The 21,835-nt window shown below is 38.9% G+C and overlaps 1 protein-coding gene across 1 annotated transcript in view; it reads right to left on the bottom strand.

Annotated features, from left to right (window-relative positions):
- NAA25 (N(alpha)-acetyltransferase 25, NatB auxiliary subunit) overlaps positions 1-21,835 on the bottom strand; it is a 75,989-nt gene that overhangs the window by 40,157 nt on the left and 13,997 nt on the right. Inside the window, exons 4-11 of the mRNA XM_021074209.1 lie at positions 18,827-18,945; positions 14,166-14,240; positions 13,072-13,179; positions 12,523-12,601; positions 10,089-10,200; positions 9,368-9,457; positions 6,662-6,831; positions 4,012-4,124 (exon numbers count right to left, since the gene is read on the bottom strand). Of these exons, the coding sequence (XP_020929868.1) occupies positions 4,012-4,124; positions 6,662-6,831; positions 9,368-9,457; positions 10,089-10,200; positions 12,523-12,601; positions 13,072-13,179; positions 14,166-14,240; positions 18,827-18,945 (866 nt within the window). The remainder of the gene's footprint in view (positions 1-4,011; positions 4,125-6,661; positions 6,832-9,367; positions 9,458-10,088; positions 10,201-12,522; positions 12,602-13,071; positions 13,180-14,165; positions 14,241-18,826; positions 18,946-21,835) is intronic.

Genomic DNA, 21,835 nt, shown 5'->3' with positions numbered 1-21,835 from the left:
TACTCTAGGCTAAATGCTAATATGGAACAGGGTATGAAGGTCTCATCAGTGAGTGAGCAATCTGATCCAATACATGTTCCGTGGATAAGGGGTCTAAAGGTAAGGTTCTCTACCTCAGTATATAATTGATTTACATTAACTCATTCACATCAAAACCTCCCAATACATGACAATTAACTACCATAGGGTGCCTTGGATTAGAACTCAGAACGGAAAAAGGACATTAATGGAAAAGCTACAGAAACACCAATAAAGACTAGAGGCCAGTTAATAGTAATATACCAATGTCAGCTTCTTGGTTCTGACAAATATACCACTCTAATTTAAGATGATAATGTTGGGGGAAAAGCTAGGTGAAAAGCATAGTGTACCTTTCTGTACTATCGTCACAACTTTTCTGTAAATGTAAAATTATTCCAAAATTACAGGTTTTTTTAAAAGTGTTACTGAAGTAGAGTTGATTTACAATATTGTATCAGCTTCAGGTATACAGCAAATTGATTCTGCTGCATATACAGCCAAATATATATATACATTCTTTTTCCATTTTCAACAATTAAAAGACAATGAATATAATTCCCTATACTATACAGTAAATTCTTTTTATCTACTTTATATATAGGAGTGTGTACCTGTTAATACCATATTCCTAATTTATCCCTTCCCTCCCTCCTCTTTCCCCTTTGGTAAATGTAATTTTGTTTTCTATTTCTGTGTCTGTTTTGTTTTGTAAATAAATTCAATTGCACTATCTTTTAGATTCCATATATAAGTGGTATCATATTTGTCTTTCTCAGTCTAACCTCAATTAACATGATAATCTCTAGATTCATCCATGTTGCTACAAATGGCAGCGATCTGTTTTATGGCTGAGTAGTATTCCATTTATATACCTTGTGTGTGTGTGTGTGTGTGTGTGTGTGTGTGTATCTATTTTATCCACTCATCTGTTAATGGGTACGTATGTTGCTCTAGCCATCATTCTTTATCCATTCATCTGCTAATGGGCATTTAATTTGCTTCTGTGTCTTGGCAATTTGTAAGCAGCGCTGCTATGAACATTGGGGTGCACATTCTTTTGAAATGAGAATTTTTGTCTGTTCTGAATATATGCCCAGGAGTGGGACTGGTGGATCATACGGTAGTTCTATTTTTAATTTTTCAGAAATTTCCATATTATTTTCCATAGTGGCTGCACCAATTTACTTTCCCACCAGCAGTGTAGGAGGGTTCCGCTTTCTCCACACCCTCTCCAGCATTTGCTATCTGTACAGTTGTTTGGGGGTTTTCTGGTTTTGTTTTTGTTTTTTGGCTGCCCTGAGTCATAAGGCATTCCCAGGACAGGAATCAGATCCGAGCCACAGCTGCAACCATGCTGCAACTATGGCAACACCAGATCCTTTAACCCACTATGCTGAGCAGAGGACTGAACCTACATCGTAACACTGAAGAAATGATCCCAATCCTTGTGCCATGGCAGGAACTCCTATTTGTACAGTTTTTGATGACGGCCTTTCTGACTGCTGTGAAGGAATACCTCACTGCAGTTTTGATTTGATTATTATTTTTCTAATAATTAGTGATGTTACGTACATTATCATGTGCCTGTTTGACAATCTGTATGTCTTCCTTGGAGAAATGTCTATTTAGGTCCTCAAGTTTATTTATTTTTTTTTAATCCCTAAGATTTAAAATTTCAGACTGCTTCATCAAGAGTAAATCACGATTTGAAAAATTAGCAATTAACCACTACAATTTTCAGCAAATCAGAGACATTAAGAGGAAAGCCCACTGGACTTTATTAAATTTAAGACTTTACTCTGCAAAGATCCTGTTAACAGGATAAAAAGCGGAATTCCTGTCATGGTGCAGTGGAAACAAATCCGACTAGGAACCATGAGGTTGTGGGTTTAATCCCTGCCCTCGCTCAGTGGGTTAAGGATCCAGTGTTGCCGTGAGCTGTGGTGTAGGTCACAGACGCGCCTCGGATTCTGTGTTGCTGTGGCTGTGGTGTAGGCCAGCAGCTACAGCTCCAATTGGACCCCTAGCCTGGGAACCTTCATATGCCGTGGGTACAGCCCTAAAAAGACAAAAACAAAAAAACAAAAAAACACAGGATAAAAAGCTTCAGATTGGGAAAAAAATATCTGAAACCACATATATGACAAAGCTTGTATCTAGAATATCTAAAGAATTCTCAAAAAATCAACAGTAAAAAAAAAATCAACTGGAACATGAACAAACGAAAATAACAGACAGTTCACTTAGGAAAAAAACATGGCAAATAAGCACATGAAAAAAATGTTCAACAGGAATTCCCTTGGTGGTGCAGCACAAACGAATCCAACTAGTATCCATGAGGATGCAAGTTCGATCCCTCCTCACGCAGTGGGTCAGGGATCTGGCACTGCCGAGAGCTGTGGTATAGTCGCAGACACAGTTCAGATCCGGCATCACTGTGGCTGTGGCGTAGGCCTGCAGCTGTAGCTCCAATAATTCGATCCCTAGCCTGGGAACTTCCATATGCCACAAGTGTGGCCCTAAGAAGCCAAAAAAAAAAAAAAAAAAAAAATGTTCAACAGCATTAACTATTAGGGAAATGCACGTTAAAACCATAATGAAACATTACTACGTGCTTTTAGAATAAATAAAATAAAAAATAGTGACAACATCTAATGCTGATGAGGATGCAGAGAAACTAGATCACTCATACACGGCTAACAGGAATTTAAAAGATACAAACACTGTGGAATTTCCACTGTGGTTCAGCAGTAACGAAACACACTACTAATCATGAGGATACAGGTTTGATCCTTGGCCTTGCTCAGTGGGTTAAGTATCCAGTGTTGCCTTGAGTTGTCGTGTATGTTGCAGATATGACATGGATTCTGTGTTGCTGTAGCTGTGGCATAGGCCAGCAGCTGCAGCTCCAAATTGAACCCTGGCCTGGGAACTTCCATACGCCTCAGGTGCAGCCCTAAAAAGCAAACAAAACAAAACAAAAACAAAGATATAGCCACTGTGGAAAAGTTTGGCCATTTCTTAAAAAAAGCTAAACATGCAGCTACCATAAGACACAGTTGCACTACTGAGAATTGTTCTCAGAGAAATGAAGGCTTAGGGTTACATAAAAAAACCTGTATAGAGATGTTCAGAGCAGCTCTATTTGTAATGGCCAAAAACTAGACACCCAGATATTCTTCAGCAGGTTAAAGAAATCATAGTAGAGCCATACCATGTAATGCTACTCAGCAATAAAAAGAAATAAGCATAATACATGTAACAAAACAGACGAATGTCTAGGGAATTATGCTGAGTGAAGGAAGCCAATCTCAAAAGGTTACACAATCTCAAAAGGAGTTCCCACTGTGGCACAGTGGGTTAAGAATCTGCCTTCAGCTGTTCGGGTCGCTGCAGAGACATGGGTTCAATCCCTGGCCCAGGGAACTTCCATATGCTGGCTTATTCTCACTGTAGCATAACTACATGGCTTGATAAAAGAGTTATCAAATCTTTTTTTTTTTTTTGGCTGCACTTGCGGCATGGGGACATTCCCAGGTCAGAGACTAAACCCATGCCACACAGTGACACCAGATCCTTAACCTGCTATGCTGCCAGGGAACTCTAGTTATTTTGATATTTCATGTTTACCACTCTCACCAATTTTAGAAAGGAAGCTCAAAGAGTTCCTCTTGTGGCTCAGTGGGTTAAGAACCTGACTAGTATCCATGCAGGTTCAATCCCTGGCCTGTTTCAGTAGGTTAAAGATTTAGCACTACTGCAAGCTGCAGCATAGGTCACAAATGCAGCATGCATCTGGCATTGCTATGGCCATGGAATAGGCCAGCAGCTGCAGCTCCAATTCGACCCCTAGCCTGGGAACTTCCATATGCCACAGGTGAGGCCTCAAAAATGTTTAAAAAAAAAAAAAAAAAAAAAAAAAGGAAACCCAAACACTTAACCTGGTTACAAGAAATACTGGCACCCAACAGAACTCTGATCTGCACTTACTTTTGTACACTGGGTAGCAGGCAAGAGGTCAACAAACACCTTCAGGTCTGTGAAACAGCAAGGTTTATCCCCAAACTTTTTAAAATACTGGAACATTAATTCTTCTGGGTCACCTACGGGTAAGGGGAGGAATCACTAAATTATTCATGAACTAGAGCAACTTTTACCTTAAGTAAGAAGTCTGATTTGAAAAACATTTCTATTAAATGAAGATCTAGCTTGAATGAGAATAACAATAACAGTGACAATGAGGGCCAGAAGATGGCTTGCCAGTTTAAAAATAAACAAATACTTTAAAAAAGAATTGAATGTTACAAACACGGTTTATCTGTTAATACACTGAGGAAATGTGAAGTTTTCTATCCAATTAAAGTTTAAATAGTAAAAAGGTTTTCATTAAAGACTTGTTTATATTGCAAATATTAAACAAATATGCTTTTCCCCAGAACAGTTCCTGAACTATTTAACAAGTATTAAATAAATGTTAACTAAATTAAAAGTAGTATTTGTCAACAGGCACACCAACAGAAGAGAAAATAAAAGGGAAAAGCCATAAGCCAACAAATCCAAACTCACTCACTATGGAAAATTTAAACATGGATATGAAGAAAGCTACCAGTTCATTTTTTTTTCATATTAAAAATAAAAATAAGAAAAATAAAATGCTCTCAATTTGAACTATATTCAGGAAGCAGAGATTTTTAACAAGGTCTCTGTGAGATTTAAAGCCTCATTTCCTGCTCACATGTTTCTGGGAACAGAGAACCATGGCTTTAATCAATTAAGATTCTCACAGGCCTCTGTGATCCAAGAGACTAAGGAGTTCCCACTGTTGCTTATGGCTTATGGGCCCAATGTAGTCTCGACGAGGATGTAGGTTCCCAGACTTTGGCATAGGTTGCAGATGTGGCTTAGCTCTGGCATTGCTGTGTTGGGGTGTAGGTCTGCGGCGCAGCTCTGACTGGACCCCTGGCCCAGGAACTTCCATATGCCAGAGGTGTGGAGCTAAAAAGAAAAAACAGAGAAGAAAAGAAAGACTAAAACTAATTAAGAATCACTCTCACTACTGCAGTAAAAAAAATTTTTTTGTGGAGACTAGACAAAGCCACTGATTTGTAAGATTCAGGCTGGTGAGAGGAAAGAGAAAGATAAGAGGTAAATACAGCAAATGTAAAAGCAGATGCAAATAGTTTTGTATCCAGATTTGGAAAGAAAGAAATTTTTTCCAACATATTTTAACAATATTTTGCTGAAAGTTACATGAAAAAAAATTTATTTGTAATTCTAGAACTAATATAAACTAAGGTTATTGCGATAGACCCAAGGAATGAAGTCAACATGAAATTCAAAATTGGTTGTGAATAATCTATATAGGGAATGATGCAGAGATCGTAACAGTTAACTTTAGAATGAGTTGCAAAGAACATTAATTAGATGATTAAAATGGACACACACACACACACACACAAAAAAGGGAGTTCCCATCACAGCTCAGCAGAAACTAATGTGACTAATATCAATGAGGACACAGGCTCTATCCCTGGCCTTGCTCAGTGGGTTAAGGATCCAGCATTGCCATGAGCTGCAGTGTAGGCAGCAGTCACAGCTCGGATCTGGCATTGCTGTGGCTATGGTGTAGGCTGGGAGATGTAGCTCTGATTCGACCCCTAGCCTGGGAACCTCCATATACCAAAGGTGCGGCCCTAAAAAGAAGCCAAAAATAAATAAATACATAAAATAGACAGAAAGGTTCTAGGATAGATTTTAGGTATTGAGAAGTGCTCATCATCTAAGGACAACTGGTCCCTAAATAAACTCTCTTAAAGCTAATCAACTTCTAATGAGAACCAAATTTCCATAATGATAAGAGGGGGGAAAATAGATATCCTCGGAGCTTTATTTTTTTAAATGAAGCCAAAAAATTTTTAAGTTTAGTATCTGAAACTTAACAAAATTTAAGGTAGTAAAATAAAGTAGGTTAAGGTACCAACACTGCTACAAGCTGTTGCATTGCATAGGTCGCACATGCGGCTTGGATCCCAGTGTTTCCAGGCTTTGGTGTAGGCCTATAGCTACAACTCTGATTCAACCTCTAGCCCAGGAACTTCCATATGCCAAAGGTATGGCTGTAAAAAAGAAGAAATAAATAAAGGCTTCATCAAATTTCCTGAAGCCCTCTCTTAATGCTCTACTATCCAAATCATTCTTTTCTCTCATCTTGTCATTATACTTACAATTTTTCTCAATTGTTAATTCCTCTAATTCTGCCAGATGTTATTTCATCAATGGTTTTGTGAGTACTTAGGGCAGATTTTCAAGAAATCTTTCATTTTCACTTCTTAAAGTCCTGAACTTTTACAAAACTGGCTATTTTACTTTGAAACTGATTTTGACATTATCGTTGGGTCAGCAAAAGAAAGTCTGACAAAGACTGATGAAATAGAAGATATTAAAGCTGAGTTGAATGTGTGATTGAGGGCTAATTTTGTAAGTAAACCGATCATCAGTGAGTATTTTCAGGTTATGAAGACATTAGCTTCCCAAACACAACTTTATCATTGCAGGCCTCAGAGAATAGGTATTGTGCTTGGGTACTAAGAGCATCTCTTTATCTTCTCCAGGATTCCTAAATACCATTAGAGTTTCTTACCTAATTTGTACTCATCATTAAAACCTTGACGTCGTAAACGTCTAATCAGCTCCAGTTTAGCTAGATGTGGTCCTCGGAGATGGCGAGAACTTTTAGATTCTTCTGTTATCCGATCTTCTATAAACTTCACAGCCTCTTCTGCAGAATAATGTACTTCTCCTTCTAAAGAGCTGGGTATACAAACATGAAAAAGGTATTTTATGCCAGAACTTAAAGTCAAGCCAGAACTTAAAGTCAAGCCAAACTAATTTTAAAGAACAAATTAAAAATAACAAAAAGTACTTGGATAATTATAAAACAATACAAATGGGGAGTTCCCGTCGTGGTACGGTGGTTAACAAATCCGACTAGGAACCATGAGGTTGCGGGTTTGATCCCTGGTCTTGCTCAGTGGATTAAGAATCCAGCATTGCCGTGAGCTGTGGTGTAGGTCACAGACGCAGCTCGGATCCTGAGTTGCTGTGGCTCTGGTGTGGGCCGGTGGCTACAGCTTCGATTCTACCCCTGGCCTGGGAACTTCCATATGCCGAGGGAGCGGCCCTAGAAAAGGCAAAAAGACCAAAAAAAAAAATTTTTTTTTAAATAAATAAATAAAACAATACAAATGGGAATAAAAGAGAGCTATAAGCACAATCTAACAGTTATCATGGCATATGATTCCTCCCAATTTTAGCATGTGATTATCAGAGTGACTAATCATCTCTACCTCTTTCTTTAAAAAAGGATAGGGAGTTCCCATCACGGCTTAGCAGTAACAAATCCAACTAGTATCCATGAGGACATGGGTTCAATCCCTGACCTCGCTCAGTGAGTTAAGAATCCAGCATTGCTGTGAGCTGTGGTGTAGGTTGCAGATGAGGCTCAGATCTTGCTTTGCTGTGTATGTGGTGTAGGCCGACAGCTACAGCTCCAATTCTACCCCTAGCCTGGGAACTTCCATATGTCTCGACTGTGGCCCTAAAAAGCCAAATAAAATAAAATAAAAAAGGATGGATACTTCTGTACATATAAAATATTATCTAATAAAAAATATAAGTAAATTTTAATGAGTGGTTTTTTTTCTTGCTACACTTGCGGCATGTGGAAGTTCCTGAGCCAGGAATCAAACCCACACTGCAATTTCAACCTGTACCACTGCTCCAGCAATGCCAAAACCTTAACCTGACGCACCACAGAGAAACTTCCAAAAATATAATTTCGTCACTCAAAAAATGATGTCATCTTACTAATTAAGATGACTTAGTAAGCATCAGTTCATAATTGCTATATTAAAATCTATTTTTGTAATCATTTTTTAAAAGATCCCATTTATGGGAGTTCCCGTTGTGGTGCAGTGGAAACAAATCTGACTAGGAACCATGAGATTGCGGGTTTGATCCCTGGCCTCGCTCAGTGGCTTAAGGATCCAGTGTTGCTGTGAGCTGTGATGTAGGTCTCAGATGCGGCTTGGATCCTGCATTGCTGTGGCTGTAGCATAGGAGGCTACAGCTCTGATTAGACCCCTAGCCTGGGAACCTCCATATGCGGCGGGTTTGACCCTAAAAAAGACAAAAGACAAAAAAATTAAAAGATCCCATTTATGTTTACTGTAGTATTGTCTGTAAAAACGCCCAAACAAGAATCAGCAACAATCCAAGTGTCCATCAAGAGGAAACAGATGAAATGAATTTGGTACATCTCTAAAATGGAGTTCTCTCAAGTCACTAAGAAAAATCAGATCTATATGTACCATATATGGACAGATTCCCAAGATACAGTTTAAGGGGCATAAATATCGTTATAAACCATTACATCTAATATAATTTTATTTTATGTTAAATAAGAATAATTATGTTAGTATATGCATAATATAAATAAATCTGGAAGAAAAGACACCAAACTGTCTTTTCCAAATAAATCTGGAAGACAAACTGTTATCAAGAACTATTTCTAAAAAAAAAAAAAAGCTATTTCTATGAGTTCCCATCATGGCTCAGAGGAAACAAATCCGACTAAGAACCATGAGGTTGCGGGTTTGATCCCTGGCCTCGCTCAGTGGGTTAAGGATCTGGCATTGCGTGGGCTGTGGTGTAGGTCGCAGACGCAGCTTGGATCTGGTGCTGCTGTGGCTGTGGTGTAGGCCGGCAGCTATAGCTCTAATTTGACCCCTAGCCTGGGAACCCTAGCCTGGGAACCTGCCTATGTCGAGGGTGCAGCCCTCAAAAGACAAAAAAAAAATTATTTCTGAGATGGTAGGAAAACTAGCAACTAACACTTTCACATCGTACATTTCTTTTTTTATTTTTGATTTTTAGGTTTGCACTTGCAGCATATGGCGGTTCCCAGGCTTAGGGGTCTATCGGATCTACAGCTGCCGGCCTAACCACAGCCACAGTAACAGGGGATCCGAGCCACAGCTGCACGCCAGGTCTGCAACCTACACCACAGCTCATTGCAACGCCGGATCCTTAACCCACTGAGCAAGGTCAGGGATCGAACCCGCAAATCATGGTTCCTAGTCAGAGTCATTTCCACTGCACCACGAGAACTCCCACATCATACATTTCTGTATTAATTTTTTTTCTGTATTAATTTAAGATTTTTACAATGAACATCTTATAATTTAAAAACGGGAAAAAAAGGCTTACAAAGAAAAAAGCTTAAAAAGAAATCCTTTTGTTACAACATATTAAAAAATGTTATAATTCAGGAAAGAAGACAACTTACTGTTCACCTTCAGCAGGAGGAGTCCAGGCCTCTTCAATTAGTCGAAAGACAGAATCGAAATAAGTCAGATAGAACTGCCAGTCATCTGAGCTAAAATCAGATTGAATTGTGCACAAAGGATTAAACCCAAGTTATGACAGACCTACCTGAGGAACCATGATATTCAACTTATATTCTAAGTTATATTTTAGTCTTTACTAGGAGAAGCCCAACCTTCCCTCCGGGTTTCCTCTGCAGCCCTAAAAGGCATTTTAGGAATTTTCAAAGTCAAATATTTTTTTAAATTTTTAAAAAATATTAAAGTATACTTGATTTACAACATTGTGCTGAAGTTAAATATTTTTAAGAAACTACTCTTTCCTTCAATAAAATGACCAGGTCCAGAAAACTAATATCCTAACGGAAAAATCCTCACATTAGTGCTTTCTACCAAGGAGAAGGGGGATTGCGGGGAGGCTGTTTTAGACCAATATTGATTTTGAGAAATTAATGATTGTCAGCATTCATTCTGAATAGTCAGTACTCTGGTAGCCTAAGTACCATTACATTTCTTTATTGAAAGAGGAAGACTCATCAAAAACTTTAAAAAATATCCAGGACACAAAACTTAAAGATTTCACTTTATGTCCAGAAATCTCAAAAGGAATAGACCAAAGAAATCCATCCTCAGACCTAAAAGTCCCACTCCAATCTCACAGTCCCAAAAGGAGCCTCTACTTACTTTTTCAGTAAGAGGCGCCGGGAAAGGGCATTACACTCTGGCCACCTGCTCAGCTTCTTGTACATAGCCATGCATTTATTTTCCCGACTTTGAATCTCACTTGTCAACTTCTCTACAATTAAAAGTTATAAAAGTTGGTAAGCTGGTTTCATTTCTGCTCAGAAACCAGAACACAATCCAAATACAAGAAAGAAACTCACATTTTCTTATTCACTCTTAGAAGATGGCACCACTGTTAGATACAAACTACAATCTCACTAAAGATTATTTTCCTGAAGAAAAAAAGTCTATTTCTGACACTAACTTTTCAATCATGTCTTTCTGTAAAATACAAGGATCCAGAATGTATGAGTTCCATACATTAAGCTTAGACTAGGAGTCATGGCTCAGTGGTTAACAAATCTGACTAGGAACCATGAGGCTCCAGGTTCAATCCCTGTCCTTGCTCAGTGGGTTAAGGATCCAGCGTTGCTGTGAGCTGTGGTGTAGGTCGCAGACTCAGCTTGGATTTGGCATTGCTGTGGCTCTGGTGTAGGCCAGCAGCTACAGCTCCGATTGGACCCCTAGCCTGGAAAATTCCATGTGCCATGGGTGTGGCCCCAGAAAAGATAAAAAGACAAAAAAAAAAAAAAAAAGCTTAGACTAGAATGGGATAAGAAGAGATGTTAGAAGAAAATTTTTACAAAAAAGAATAGAGATGAATCAAATTCTTCTAACAGTTGGGAACAGAAAAACTAGGACTAAACTTCTGACCAGTTTAGATCTGCCCTGTCCTTTCAGAACAGTTCAGCAGATTAAGGATACCAACAATTACATTATCAGTTTCCTATAGAAAATCTAAATTGTAACTTTCCATAGAACTACAACCTAGATGAATAAAAACAAAAAACTGACTTGTATCCATCTGCAAAGAGGATGAAGTTACAGAGTAACATTTAAAAAAACAGGAGTTCCCATCGTGGCTCAGTGGTTAATGAATATGCCTAGCATCCTCAAGGACGAAGGTTCGACCCCTGGCCTTTCTCAGGGTTAAGGATCCAGCGTTGCTGTGAGCTGTGGTAGGTTACAGATGAGGCTTGCATCCTGTGTTGCTGTGGCTGTGGTGTAGGCCAGCAGCTATAGCTCCGATTTGACCCCTAGCCTGGGAACCTCCATATGCCGAGGGCATGGCCCTAAAAAGCAAAAAAAAAAAAAAAAAAGTTCCTTGCAAATGTATCCATCAAAGACTGGTTATGTAGTTAACTGTCTACATTTATACTATGGAACACTGGGCAGTCATTAAAAAGAAGGAAGAAGTAAGGTACATCTCTAAGACATACTGTTGAAGCAAAAAAACAATGGGTTTAAGAGTATGCAGAGCAAAGGTTATAAACTCAAATGCTTTCATAGGACAGAAAGGTAAACAAAGAATGTTTGTACCTAGAATACAAATCCTGACTAGAGGCATTAACATTTTAAACATTTAGGAGTTCCTGCTGTGGCTCTGCAAAAACAAATCTGACTAGCATCCTTGGGGATGCGGGTTCGATCCCTGGCCTCGCACAGTGGGTTAAGGATCTGGCACTGCTGTGAGCTGCCGTGTAGGTCGCAGACACGGCTCAGATCTGGTGTTGCTGTGGCTGTGGTATAGGCCAACGGCTAGTTTCAATTCCACCCCCTAGCTTGGGAAACTGCATATGCCACCGGTACGGCCCTAAAAGAATAAAAAAAAAATTTTTTTTAATTTAAAGAAAGAGGGAGTTCCTATTGTAGCTCAGTGGTAATGAACCCAACTAGTATGCATGAGGATATGGGTTCAATCCCTGGCCTCGCTCAGTGAGTTAAAAAATCAGGTTTGCCATGAGCTGTGGTGTAGATAGCAAAAGCAGTTCAGATCTTGCACTGCTGTGGCTGTGGCACAGGCTGGCAGCTGCAGCTCCGATTTGACCCTTAGCCTGGGAACCTCCATATGCCACAGGTGGGGCCCTAAAAAAATTAAAAAATAAAAATAAATAAATAAAAATTCAAAGAAAGAACATTTAATAAAAATATTGTGCTGAGTAAGATTACTGTTAGAGCCAAGTACAATATGTTCTCAATAGTAGTTAAAAAAAAAAAAAGATGGGGGGGGAGGATACTACTTTGGAAGAACATACAGAACAAGTAACAGAAGCACATCGAGGGTACAGGGCTGGAAATCCAGGGTAAAGTCTTTCATACTCTGAATTTTCTGAATCCATGAATTATTTTCAATTAAAAAATATTTTTAAAAAAATGAAAATAGGAGTTCCCTCGTACCTCAGCAGATTAAGAATGCAGTGTTGCCACTACTGTGGCTCCAGTTACATCTGTGGCACAAGTGCAATCCCAGGCCTGGGAACTTACATATGCTGTGAGTGTGGCCAAAAAAGACCAAAAAGAAAAAAGAATGAAAAAAGAAAATTCTAAAAGTTACCTCCTAATTTTCCTCTGATGACATCCAAGGCTTCCTGGTACTTTCCCAAACGTTCCAGGATCATATAATAAAGTTCAACCTTACAGAAAAAAATAAACAAAAGATGTAACCACTGAAGCTTTTGAATAATAAAGGTAAGTCATTTGAGTGTTTTTAAAAATTTATCTAATAGAAAAGAACATTATGTCTTCTTTCATAGTAGATGAAATTAACAGTGAAAATCAAACAGTATTTCCCCTATCTATAATCTCTCAGCACAGAGTACTTGCTGGAAACATGATAGAAACAGTTCCCATTACTATATCCCATCTGGGGATTCCAAAGCCTCACATTTACAGCAAGAGGACCTAGTTCTCTAAATATAATAAAACAACAGTTCATAATATTGTAACAATATAAAAAACATGCAAATACAAAAATATACAAAAGTGGGGTTCCCTTGAGGTTCAGCAGCATTGTCACTGCTGTGGCACAGATATGATCCCTGGCCCGGGAACTTGACATGCTATGAGTAAAGCCAAAAAAAGGAGGGGATCCTAAATTACTCACTTCAGCCTCTGCTTCTATCTTGTCCTCTTTCACCATTTTTTCTACCATTCTCTCAGCGAGGGGCAGAAACATCGTTTTGGAGAGGTTTTCATCTTGCGCTGATATAGACTAGAGAAGAAACGATAAATGTTTCATTCTAATTTCTCCCTTACCTGAACTATTTATATTATTATCATGCAGACCATTACTGTAACTTCAGCACATGCTTATCAATCCACTATGTCAAATAACAGACCTAATTTAAACTTCCCAAGAAGATAGACAGTGGTTTGCTTTACGAGAGATCTCTTTACTAAAGATTCAATACCCTACACACATTCTTGAAATACATAACGGGTACCAGGCATTTGAAGAGAGAAGCCTCTCAGATGTCTTATTAGCTACAGTTACCTTAGATTGACAATTAAAATCAACACCTGATATTAATCGTTTTAGCATTGCCAAAGATTCTGCTCAGAGCCCATTTACCCCCTGCAAATAAATTTTCAAGGTACTTATCATGTTTACTTTATAGGTAAACTAAGGTTAAAAGATTCCCCAGAAGCTCTCCAAGACATGTGGTAAAGCCAATATTTGAAAGCAGACCTATCTGAACTCAAAGTCTCTCTGTTCTTAACTGCTACATTTTAAGTCCTTTCTCCCTATCCTCCCATATACAGTATCTCATTTTGGTCCTTACAGTGTATCTGGGAAATGAATATATCTATTCTGCAAAAGAGCACACTGAAGCCCAGAAAGCATAAGTTATAAAATAAGGTCACCCAGTTCAACGTTCTATTCACTAACCAACAATATTGACTTAGACAAACCTCAATTCAAAATATCAAACATTTCAAGGCTCATACTTATCAAACAACCCAGTAATGGGTCTATGATTCAGGAGAAATACACACTGCTACACACAAATAAACCAATATACCAACTCAAAGTATACCAAAACTTCCCAACTCAAAAAATCAACTGACAATATGTTAAGACCCTTTTTCACACATGCTGCAACACATTACGCAAGATGTTCACAGGACATGTTAAAGATAATAACTATATACAAAAGTAAAAGCAAATCTCAATCCCATTCTGAATGCCATACTCACTTGCATAATTAAGCTCATCACAGACCAAAAGTAGTAAGGGTTTTTAGGGACAATCTTATATAGAGCCATGCCAGCCTGAAAGACAGAGATAAATACTTAAAACATCATACAGAAAGCAATTAATGATCTAGACATGTGACAAGAAGTTTCCTAGAAAAACAGCAACATGTTCACATATCCTGGCTAGTGTAAGTGCCTATTACTTGATGGATATTTTCTACTGGATAACAATAGAGATAACGACAAAGGTGGATTTTTACATCAGGAATGATATTTCACCTCATGAATCAGATTATCTCAAATTGAAGCCCAATATTTCTAGAGAACACTGCAATCCAATATAGTTCTGGCAGACTACCAAGCAAACACAATATTTGGCTTATGAATGTACGTCAATAAACTTTACTGAGGGCACTAACCAATTACAATAAAACAAATAAAGAAATCCAGACAGTACATTTAAACTTCAAAATTAGACCAGATCGGGAGTTCCTGCTGTGGAGCAGTCGGTTAAGAATCCAATTTGGGAGTTCCCGTCGTGGCGCAGAGGTTAACGAATCCGACTAGGAACCATGAGGTTGTGGGTTCGGTCCCTGCCCTTGCTCAGTGGGTTAGGGATCCGGCGTTGCCGTGAGCTGTGGTGTAGGTTGCAGACGCGGCTCAGATCCAGAGTTGCTGTGGCTCTGGTGTAGGCTGGTGGCCACAGCTCCGATTGGACCCCTAGCCTGGGAACCTCCATATGCTGCAAGAGCAGCCCAAGAAATGGCAGAAAGACCAAAAAAAAAAAAAAAAAGAATCTGATTTGTCTCTGTAGCAGCTCGGGTTGCTGCTAAGGCACCAGTTCAATCTCTGGCCCAGGAACTTCAATATGCCATGGGTACAGTCAAAAACAAAACAAAACACTAGACAAGATTAACATAACTCAAGAAATAATTCTTAGGTTAGGAGAAAATTCAGGTACGTTCAAGTTACCATTAATTAGAACTGAACCCTTTCATTGTGAAATGCATAATATGCAAATACTTAAAAGTGGGAGAGCTCCCACTATGACACAGTGGGTTAGGAATTTGACTGTAGAAGCTCTGGTCATTGCAGAGCCAAGATTCAATGCCCCGCCTGGTGCAGTGGGTTAAAGGATCCAGTACTGCCACAGCTGCAGCAGAGGTGGCAGATGTAGCTCAGATCCAGTATTGCTATGGCTGTGTGTAGCCCTCAGCTTCAGCTCCAATTTGACTCCTGGCCCAGGAATTTCCACATGTCACAAGTGAGGGAGAAAGGAAGGAAGAAGGAGCAGGGGTGGCGGGGGTGGGGGAGGGGGGAGAGAAAGAAAGGAGAGAAAAGAGAAGAAAGACTGTGGAGGTAGTCAATATGACCTGGAGACAAAACGGAAATACAGGAGGAGAAGAGAGTCCAAGGAGGCTTGACAGTGCTCCCTTGTAGCCTAGCAATTAAGGATCCAGTGTTGTTACTGTTGTGGCTCAGGTCTCTACTATGGCTCGGATTCAATCCCTGGCCCAGGAACTTGCACATGCCAAAGTTCATGTGAACAAACTCGAACAAAGAATAGGATGGCTTGAGGTCCCTGCTTTTTCCTTCTGTTGTTCTTTTCTTTTTCAGCTACATCCAAGGCATTTGGAAGTTCCCGGGGCCAGGGATCAAATGTGAGCCACAGCTACAACCTACATCATAGCTGAAGCTACGCTGGATCCTTAACCCTCTTAACCACAGCGGGAAATCCTTGAGGTCCCTGCTTCTAATATCAAACTAGAGAAAGGAAATGGAAAACTTGGGGAAAGAAAACATAAGCAATAACATACAGAAATAAAATGAATAGAATATAAAATTAACATGACTTCTTAATACAAAAGAAAAATCTCACGCCCACACCCTACTATCTTGCAGGTGCTAACACTCTGCTATAACAGAAAACTTTTCACTAGGGAGAAGTTTGAAAAACATGGCTGCAAATTGGTAACTCAGAGAATGTCACTTACAGAAAAAGGAAAGTCTAGTCACCATATGAGTGACTAGCAACTCTTTATGCAAGACGGTTTTAAATACCACCTACCAGAGACATCATGTGGGACAAAAGTCCTTATTTTCTGATTCCCTGGCTTCCTTCCCTTCTACCTCCACCAATTTACACGAATCACTCATCTGTTTAACAAATAGATTCTAATCTACTGTTTATCATGCAGATTCTATTCTACTAACTGAGGATTCAGGAGTGAACAACACAAAAGCCCTCACCCTCATGAGACACTACATGTAATTTATAAAATACCTATTACTCCAGACTGACATATCCCTTTCAAAATAAACAGACATATAAGCTAAGAACTTTAATTATCTTAAGCAGCAACAAAAGTAGAATAAAATTAGACATTCCATTCTAAAACATTTAACACTACAGTACTCCATTCTTTCAATACTTTAAAATAATGCAAGAGTTCTCCTCGTGGCTCAGTGGAAATGAATCTGACTAGCATCTATGAGGATGCAGGTTTGATCCCTGGCCTTGCTCAGTGGATTAAGGATCTGGCGTGCCATGAGCTGTGGTATAAGGTGAAGATACAGCTCGGATCCTGTGTTGCTGTAGTATAGGCAAGCTCCTATTTGCCCCCCAGCCTGGGAACCTCCAAATGCCATGGGTGCAGCCCTAAACAGATAAAAAAATAATAATAATGAAATAAAATAAAATAATGTAAAAGCAAGCTATGGTTAAAACATATTAAGAAACCATAACTATTAAGCTACTTCAAAGCAATGTTTTCAAAAAGCATGATGCAAAAATGTATCCATCTTTGGCAACATTAAATCATACAAAAATAAAATCTGTTCCAAGTAGCAGATTATTTTTTTCTTTTTTTCAAAATTTACCTTCATAGTTCTATTGCATGGAATTCCTGTTATGGCTCAGCAGTAACAAACCCAATTAGTATCCATAAGGATGTGGGTTTGATCCCTGGCCTTGCTCAGTGCGTTAAGAATCCGGCATTGCCATGAGCTGTGGTATACATGGCAGACGCAGCTCAGACCCTATGTTACTGGGGCTGTGGGATAGGCTGGCAGCTGCAGCTCTAACTCAACCCCTAGCCTGGGAACCTCCATATGCCACAGATTCAACCCTAAAAAGCAAAAAAAAAAATTCTATTGCATGAATTTGTACATTTTGTTAGTCTGCAAGTGTGTGTATAATATAAATTTTTCAAAAATATTATTTTGTGGGATCATATAATTAACATACTCTTTAAAAAAAAAAAAAAGAAAACAGAAATTAAGATGGAAAGTATCCCTAGCCCTATAGACTGGTAAAATTTTGGTACATACCCTTTACTAAGGAGGATGAATGTGAGGGGAGTGGGAGAAGGCCATTTTATACCGCTCTTCTCAATTAACACATATTGGGAAGATCTTTCTATTTCAACAAATAGAGACACACAGTACCATTTGGGGGGGATGGGATATTACTGCATTTTTCTACTCTATAGGTGAACTGTAACTTTGTCCATGTTAACACACTTTGCTTAAAACAGATTCCTAGAAGTAAAAAATACTAAGGATTTATATGTATATGTGTTACCAATTTTTTAAAATATACCCATTTTATAATAAAATAAAAATTATTATCTCTGAATACTTTTCTTGAAAATATACTCCAACAATAAATAATGATAAAATTTCTTCAAAGAATTATATTGGAACCATGAAAAAATTCTTCCAATATAAAAACCTGCATAAACAAATACAAAAATTAATTTTAAAGAGAACAAAACACTGGATTTCCCATCATGATTCAGCGGTAACAAACCCAACTGTATCCATGAAGATATGGGTTAGATCCCTGGCCTCACTCAGTGGGTTAAGGATCTGGCGTTGCCAAGAGCTGTGGTGTAGGTCACAGACTCAGCTCAGATCCCAAGTTGCTGTGGCTGTGGCGTAGGCTGGCACTGCAGCTCTGATTTGACCCTTGCCTGGGAATCTCCATGCCGCAGGTGCAGCCCTAAAAAGGAAAAAAGAAAATACTTAACATAGTAAATCCCACCCTTCTAAGTTTATCTTTTGTTATAGTTGATATTTCAAGCAAACAAAATAAAAACTCAACTAGCAAAGCTCACTCCAAGCACATTTCTACCCACAACCAAAGCATTTCTTTAAAAAAATTCTACCTGGGAGTTCCTGCTATGGTACAGTGGGGTTAAGATCAAGCTTGTCTCTGTGGAGGTGCCAGCTCAATCCCCAACCCAGTGCAGTGGGTTAAGGATCCAGCATTGCTGTAGCTGTGGCAGGTTGCAGCTCTGGCTCAGATTTGATCCCTGGCCCAGGGAATTTCCATATGCTACAGGTGGGGCTGCAAAAGGAAAGGAAACACACATACACAAAGAAGAGTTCTCTTGTGGCACAGCAGGTTAAGGATCTGGTATTGCCATCGCAGGAACTCGGGTCACTGCTCTAGCTCAGGTTTGATCCCTGGCCCAGGAGCTTACACATGTTGTACGCACTCATCCATACACACATACAAAGAAAATGGCTGGCTGATTTCCACAAATACATATATTAAGTCCTAAACACATATGCAGACATACATACCACTGAAGTTAAACCACATTAAAAAGACTTTAATAGATTATTCCACAGCCCAGGTTTAGGGATCAAGTTACCTGTTGCATTTTCTTGTATTCGCCCACTCTGGCATAGGCCATGAAGAGGTGAGAATGATACTCCTCACTATTGGGAACTTTCTTCACAGCTGCCTCATAAAGTTTTGTGACTAACTCCGCTAAGACAAAGAGAAATAGGATTTTCCTTAATTACTGAAGTATAACAAATCTTAACAGCATTTAATTTTTTTTCCTATGTGGAGGAAATAATTGTCTTCAATTATTAAGGAACAAAGTATTTGCTTTGCCTCATATGATCATTACACTTTTCTTGCTTAGGTGCTATTAGATGAAGCACGGAATAGATCGGACCTCTCTATCACATTTAAAATCTATAAGACCCAGAAGTTCCCTTCATGGCTCAGTGGAAACAAATCTGACTAGTATCCATGAGGATGAGGGTTCAATCCCTGGCTTCGCTCAGTGAGTTAAGGACCCGGCGTTGCCATGAGCTGTGGTGTAGGTCAAAGACACAGCTCAGATCCCGAGTTGCTGTGGCTATGGCATAGGCTGGCAGCTACAGCGCCGATTTGATCCATAGCCTGGGAACTTCTGTATACTGCAGGTGTGGCCCTAAAAAAGCAAAATAAATAAATAAATAAAATAAAAAATACAAGACCCTCCAGGATCTGCATATCCTGTCTTCTTCCAAACTCTTCCCACCCAGCATTTTATGTTCTAGCTAAATCCAGCAACTATTTGTAGTTGCACTACATTCCCTGTGATCTATCATACCTCCATGCTTTTATATTGTTCCCTCTGCCTGGATTCCCCTTTCCTCTCTTTTCTACTCAGTGAACATCATCCAAGATCCAGTTCAAATGTAATCTTTCCTGCCCGGAATTATGCAAGTTTAAATGTAATCCTTCCTTGAACACCATCTCTGCCTCTCCACTCCAGTTTGATCTCTGCTTCCTTCTACCATCTTTAATTTTTTTTTTTCGGTCTTTTTGTCTTTTAGGGCCGCACCTGTGGCATATGGAGTTTCCCAGGCTAGCGGTCAAATTGGAGCTACAGCTGCAATACAGGATCCGAGCCACATCTGCAACCTACACCATAGCTCACGGCAACACCAGATCCTTAACCCACTGAGCAAGGACAAGGACCTGTATCCTCATGGATACTAGTTGGGTTTGCTAACCACTGAGCCATGATGGGAACTCCTGCCATCTTTAAATCTTTTTAAATAACTCTCTTACACAATGTGTTAATATATAATGTAATAATATGTAATGTAAAATACTACCTATCGATCTATTTTTCCTTATAGATTATGAGTAACATGAAGGTAGAATAAACATCTGTCATCTTTGATACAATACTTTCAAAGAAACACTCAACCAATACTTGTAGGAATTTCTTAAAAAAGAAAAACAACTGGGAGAGAATCCATATCCCTAAATCAACACAGTCTCTAAATAATCAGATAACCCTTTATAACTTTTCTTTTATCATTTGTAAGAATGAAAAACAAAACTGGAGTTCCCACTGTAGTGCAGATTAAAGATCCAGCATTGCCACAGTTGTGGCCTGGATTTAATCCCTGGCCTAGGAACGTCCGTATCACTCACCGACAGCTGAAAAACTTAAGAAAAAAATTTTTTGACCTATAGCATTTTCTACTTGCTAGGTTGGCAAAAAAAATTATTTTTCCAGTTTTATTGCAAAGTAATTTATAAAACCTGTATATTTTAAGGAGTACAATATGATGGTTTGATGGCAAAAACTTTTAAGTCTAAAAATACTGATAATAAGGATGTGGAGTAATCAGACCTCTTACATACTGTTAATGGGGGGATAAATTTAGAAAACAAGTTGACATCATCTTTACCTTCAAGTTAAACTTACACATACCCTATGGATCCACCATCTCCACTCCTAGAGTCTAGTGTACTCATCCAACAAAGTATTTTTTGGCAATAAAAATAAACTAACCACAACCACTTGGATATTACATGAAAAGTACAAGTCACAGAACACATACAGTCTGAATCCATTTATATTAAGTCCCAAAAAACTTTTAATGAGGAAAAACAAAAATAAAGAAGAAAAAATACATAAAGTCCAAAAATAAGCAAAACTAATAATTACCAAATGTGATAAAGATTTAAAGAAAAGATAATAAAAAAAAATATTCAGGAGTTCCCATCATGGCTCAGGAGAAATGAATCTGATTAGTATCCATGAGGATGCAGGTTTGACTTGCAGCCTAGCTCAGTGGGTTAAGGATCCTGTGTTGCCGTGAGCTGTGCCGTAGGCCTGCAGCTGTAGCTCCAATTAGACCCCTAGCCTAGGAACCTCCATACACCACGGGTGCAGCCCTAAAAGAAAAGGCCCTAAAAGAAAAAAAAAATTCGGGACAGCAAGTCCCCTCTTAAGAACTTAAAGGGGAAACAAGATTGACAAAGAACACAAGAATCCTTCTTAGTACAGGCATACTCATTTCATTGCACTTTGCAATTAGTGTGCTTTGCAGATACTGCTTTCCGCCCCCCTCCCCCGAAATGAAGCTTTGTGGCACCTCTGTGTCTAAATATGGGCACCAAAATGTTTCCAACAGCATTTGTTCACTTTGTGTCTTTGTGTTACATTTTGGTAATTCCCATGATATTTCAAATTTTTCATTATTATAATATTTGTTATGGTGATCTATGACCAGTGATCTTTGATGTTACTACTGTAACATTTTGGAGGCACCACAAACCAGACCCATATAACACCGTGAACTTAATAAACAAATGTGTGTGTTGTGACTGCTCCACCAACCAGCCATTCCCCCGTCTACATCCCTCTCCTTGGGTCTCCCTATTCTTTAATATTCAACAATATTGAAACTAGGCCAATTAATAACCCTACAATGGCCTTAAGTGAAAAGAAGAATTGCATGTATAGCACTTGAAATCAAAAGCTAGAAATGATTAAGTGTAGTGAGGAAGGCCTGTCAAAAGCCAAGACAGGCTGAAAGCTAGGCCTCTTATGCCAGTTAGCCAAGTTGCAAATGCAAAGGAA

This window comes from Sus scrofa, chromosome 14 (genome assembly GCF_000003025.6).
Source record: "Sus scrofa isolate TJ Tabasco breed Duroc chromosome 14, Sscrofa11.1, whole genome shotgun sequence".
Taxonomy (NCBI): Eukaryota; Metazoa; Chordata; class Mammalia; order Artiodactyla; family Suidae; genus Sus; species Sus scrofa.
The sequence above is the reverse complement of the archived record's forward strand: the minus strand, read 5'-3'. Positions and strand labels throughout refer to the sequence as shown.